The 3,548-nt window shown below is 31.9% G+C and overlaps 1 protein-coding gene across 3 annotated transcripts; it reads left to right on the top strand.

Moving 5' to 3' along the window:
• The first annotated feature begins 772 nt into the window (after window positions 1-772).
• On the top strand, window positions 773-2,953 carry LOC145056895 (nucleolar essential protein-like protein). 3 transcript variants are annotated; one of them, XM_079004616.1, is made up of 8 exons: window positions 773-904; window positions 1,014-1,352; window positions 1,474-1,566; window positions 1,679-1,823; window positions 2,054-2,164; window positions 2,279-2,361; window positions 2,452-2,509; window positions 2,675-2,953. In XM_079004616.1, exons 2-8 carry the CDS (start codon window positions 1,047-1,049, stop codon window positions 2,752-2,754), a joined length of 876 nt encoding a protein of 291 aa, XP_078860742.1. In that variant the 5' UTR covers window positions 773-904; window positions 1,014-1,046; the 3' UTR covers window positions 2,755-2,953. The 3 variants fall into 3 exon arrangements, with proteins under 3 accessions (XP_078860742.1, XP_078860743.1, XP_078860744.1); XM_079004617.1 differs by having other exon boundaries at window positions 777-904; window positions 1,019-1,352; XM_079004618.1 differs by having other exon boundaries at window positions 824-904; window positions 975-1,352.
• The last annotated feature ends 595 nt before the right edge of the window (window positions 2,954-3,548 follow it).

The raw sequence follows: 3,548 nt of genomic DNA on the forward strand, positions 1-3,548 counted from the left end.
AAATAATCCATCTTTTTTAACCCTTCCAATCCAGTCCTAATGTACAAATACTAAAGCATATGGATGTACAAGTTATGAAACATACATAGAGATAAAGAGGGAGTTAACTCAAAACTTTGGTGAACCCATGGAACCCGCACCATTTTGAACTATTCCTCTACGGAACTGTGTGAATGGAGGTACCTATAGTACCTTTGGCATCACTACAAATTTTAAGCTACATACCGTCCACCTTTAGATCATTCTTCTTACTTATATGGGTGCATCTTTAGGAACATTTACATGCTACCTCTTTATCGCATTCCCCTTTTCTCTATGTTATTAATCGTAGAAGTTTTGAGCTTTATTACTTGTATGAACGTTACCTTCGATATATGACTTCTGACTTCCGGTGTACTCTCTTTGTGTTTTTAGTTTTGTATTATTATAGAGATATGTTTGTCAACATTTAATTTTGTTTTTACTTAGTTACTACAAGACTTGAGATATGTTGATGTTGATGATACTTTTTCAAAAAATATTAACAACAAAGTCTTACTGTTAAATATAATTTAAAAAAAAAATAAATTTCGTAATAACTCTTTACTTTATTCTCCAAATCTAAATAATCTAGCCTTAAAAACTAAAAAAAAAACAAATCAAAATATAAATCGAACATCATAAAGTTAGTTGTTTGCAACCTATTTTGAAACATCATAATTCATAAGTCATAACGAAATAAGTTTATTTGCTTTAAAGAATAAGAGTATGGGGATCAATTAAAGAATAAGATAAACCTCAGGGGGTGTAACGAAATTTACTCGCCTTATCAAATCCATCAAAAACCTCTCTTCCTTGTTCAAACGCTGGTTAAACCCCGCAGCCGCCACAAGCCTTCAATCTCTACTGCTCGTTATCTCTAAAGGTAATTTCCCCTAATTCTTTCACTAGTTATGCATATGGTTTGCTTACTTACATGCTTTTTCCATTCGCAGTTGAAAACTTGATACTAATTTGAATACCTATTACTGTAGAACAGAGATATTGAACTTACTGAATCATAGAAGATGGTGAGACCATATGCAATTAAAGGTCGTAAGAGGAAGAAGAACAAAGAAAGGTACGATAAAGAAGAAGACGAAGAAGAAAATGTGGGGTTTGTCGAAGAAGAAGAAGAAGGGGAAAAAGAGGGGATTCAGAAGAAATTGAAGGGTGGAGCTACAGAATCCGATGAGGAGAAAGCAGAAGAAGCGGCTCAAGAACTTTCAGGTATTCCGGTGAACTTGAATGAGCAACAGATCAACGACAAGAACAGTCCCGGTGTTATTTTTATCCTCGAGAAAGCTTCTTTGGAAGTTGCAAAAGTCGGGAAGGTTAGTTCTCTTAGTTCCGATTCAAATTGTTTATGATGAATTGTTATGCCATCGTCCTTATTCCATTAAAATTACAAGATTACATGTGTATTGATGTATTTTATCAAATTCGTGTTTTTAGAGTTATCAATTGTTGAACTCAGAAGATCATGCTAACTTTCTGAGGAAAAACAACCGAAATCCAGCTGATTACAGGCCTGACATTTCTCATCAGGTTAGTGATCCTTAATTTCCACCATCTTGGAATTGTTTAAAACATTTTGTCAAGAAACTTATATGTTAGTTTTTTGGTTTGATTTTGGAGAAATTACTTGTTTTTGATGCAGGCAATATTGAATATCTTAGATAGCCCATTGAATAAAGCTGGTAAACTAAGAGCTTTATATGTGAGAACAGAAAAAAATGTTCTTTTTGAAATCAAACCTCATGTTCGTATTCCAAGAACCTTCAAAAGATTCGCTGGAATCATGTGTAAGTTCACTCTTTTCAATCATATTGATATAAAGGGCATTTATGTCTTTTGCACAAATCAGAAACTGTTAAAAAAAAACATCAACATCCGAGGCCAATGCATAACAGAGTACAATCTGTTCTGTTTTGTCATGTGTCAGAATCTTTATGATATGATGCATGCTTCTCTTTTTCAAAGGTATTTAATCAAGGGTATTTTTGTCATATTTGATTTTATTGATATATTTCAGTGCAATTACTTCAAAAGCTAAGTATTTCTGCTGTTGGAAAACGGGAAAAGCTTATGCGTGTGATCAAGAATCCTGTAACTCAATATCTTCCAGTCAACTCTCGCAAGATAGGTTTGTAATTTCTTTTTTGGATAAATGATATTTTTTAAAATATATGAGAAAATGAAATATGGAGGAAGAGATAGTTGAGGGCAAATTTGTAATTTTTATATTGTTTTTGGGCAGGATTTTCGCATAGTTCAGAGAAGCTGGTTGACATGCATGACTATGTTGCTACATTGGACAAAGATGCAACTCTTGTTTTTGTGGTATGTATGTAAATATATGTATAAATTATAATAATAATAATAATAATAATAATAAAACATATACATGGATTTTAACTTGATTATGCTTAGGTTGGAGCTATGGCCCATGGGAAAATCGAAAATGACTTCGTAGAGGATTTTATTTCAAGTAAGTTCATTCTATATGTATTTTTTTGTTTTAATCTTTTTAGGTTTTGAAAATAGAATGTAGTATAAAAAAGCATCGATTGACATTATCTCATAGTTAAAATATATAAAAAAGAAAAACGGTATATATTTTGAGTTTTTGACACATGACTTTGTTTTTTTGCAGTTTCTGGGTATCCATTGAGTGCAGCATATTGCATTACAAGAATCACAAATGCATTAGAGCGCAAAAACAAGATTCTATGAACACTTTTTTTTTTTTTGTACTTTTTGTACTAGTGATTGATAATTTGATATTAATAGATTATTAGCAAAATGGATATTTGTTTGTCATGAAGTTGAGGATAATTTGGTCATTTTGACGTGGCTCCTGACTTTTGAGGAAACTTGAAAAGAATATATAATTTTTAAGTGTAGAATCTGAAAGATGCCAAGTTTGCCTCAAGTTTTCTAATGGTTTTGCTTGATATCAATTTAAAGCTTGTTACTTTTGGATCAGCACAATGTCAAATTATAGTTTCATTTAAAATTGGTTTATGAATGTTTATAGTAAGTCAATAATAATCTATCAAAGATTGTTGAACTATATAATATATAAAACAACCTCAACGACGCCTTCATGCACAAACAACACAGTTCCATCATCTTGCAACGACCTCTCATCTTGTGGGGTAGCCTTTTGTATGGGGTTAATAGTGTCAACGTACATTAAGTTGAGGTTATATATTGTTAAATAATCAACAATCCAAAAGTGAGTACACCATATAAAATTAAATAGACATAAATATGTACATCTGACTCACGTAACCAACCCTCATCCTATGTGATACCCTTATTAAGGTGTGTACAACGATACTTTACCCTGAGATTCAAGTTTCATGCTATTAGTGCTACTACTAAAGAAAATATAGGAAATACATACATTTTTTTTGATGCTAATGATCTCCTTGCTTGAGTTCTTGTTCTTATCACATTGTTTGGATGAAATCACCCAAACTAAAATTCATCTTTTGGTTCACACTCAAGAACATCAAAAGAGC

This window comes from Lactuca serriola, chromosome 6 (assembly GCF_051521515.1).
Source record: "Lactuca serriola cultivar US96UC23 chromosome 6, Lser_US96UC23_V15, whole genome shotgun sequence".
Lineage (NCBI taxonomy): Eukaryota > Viridiplantae > Streptophyta > Magnoliopsida > Asterales > Asteraceae > Lactuca > Lactuca serriola.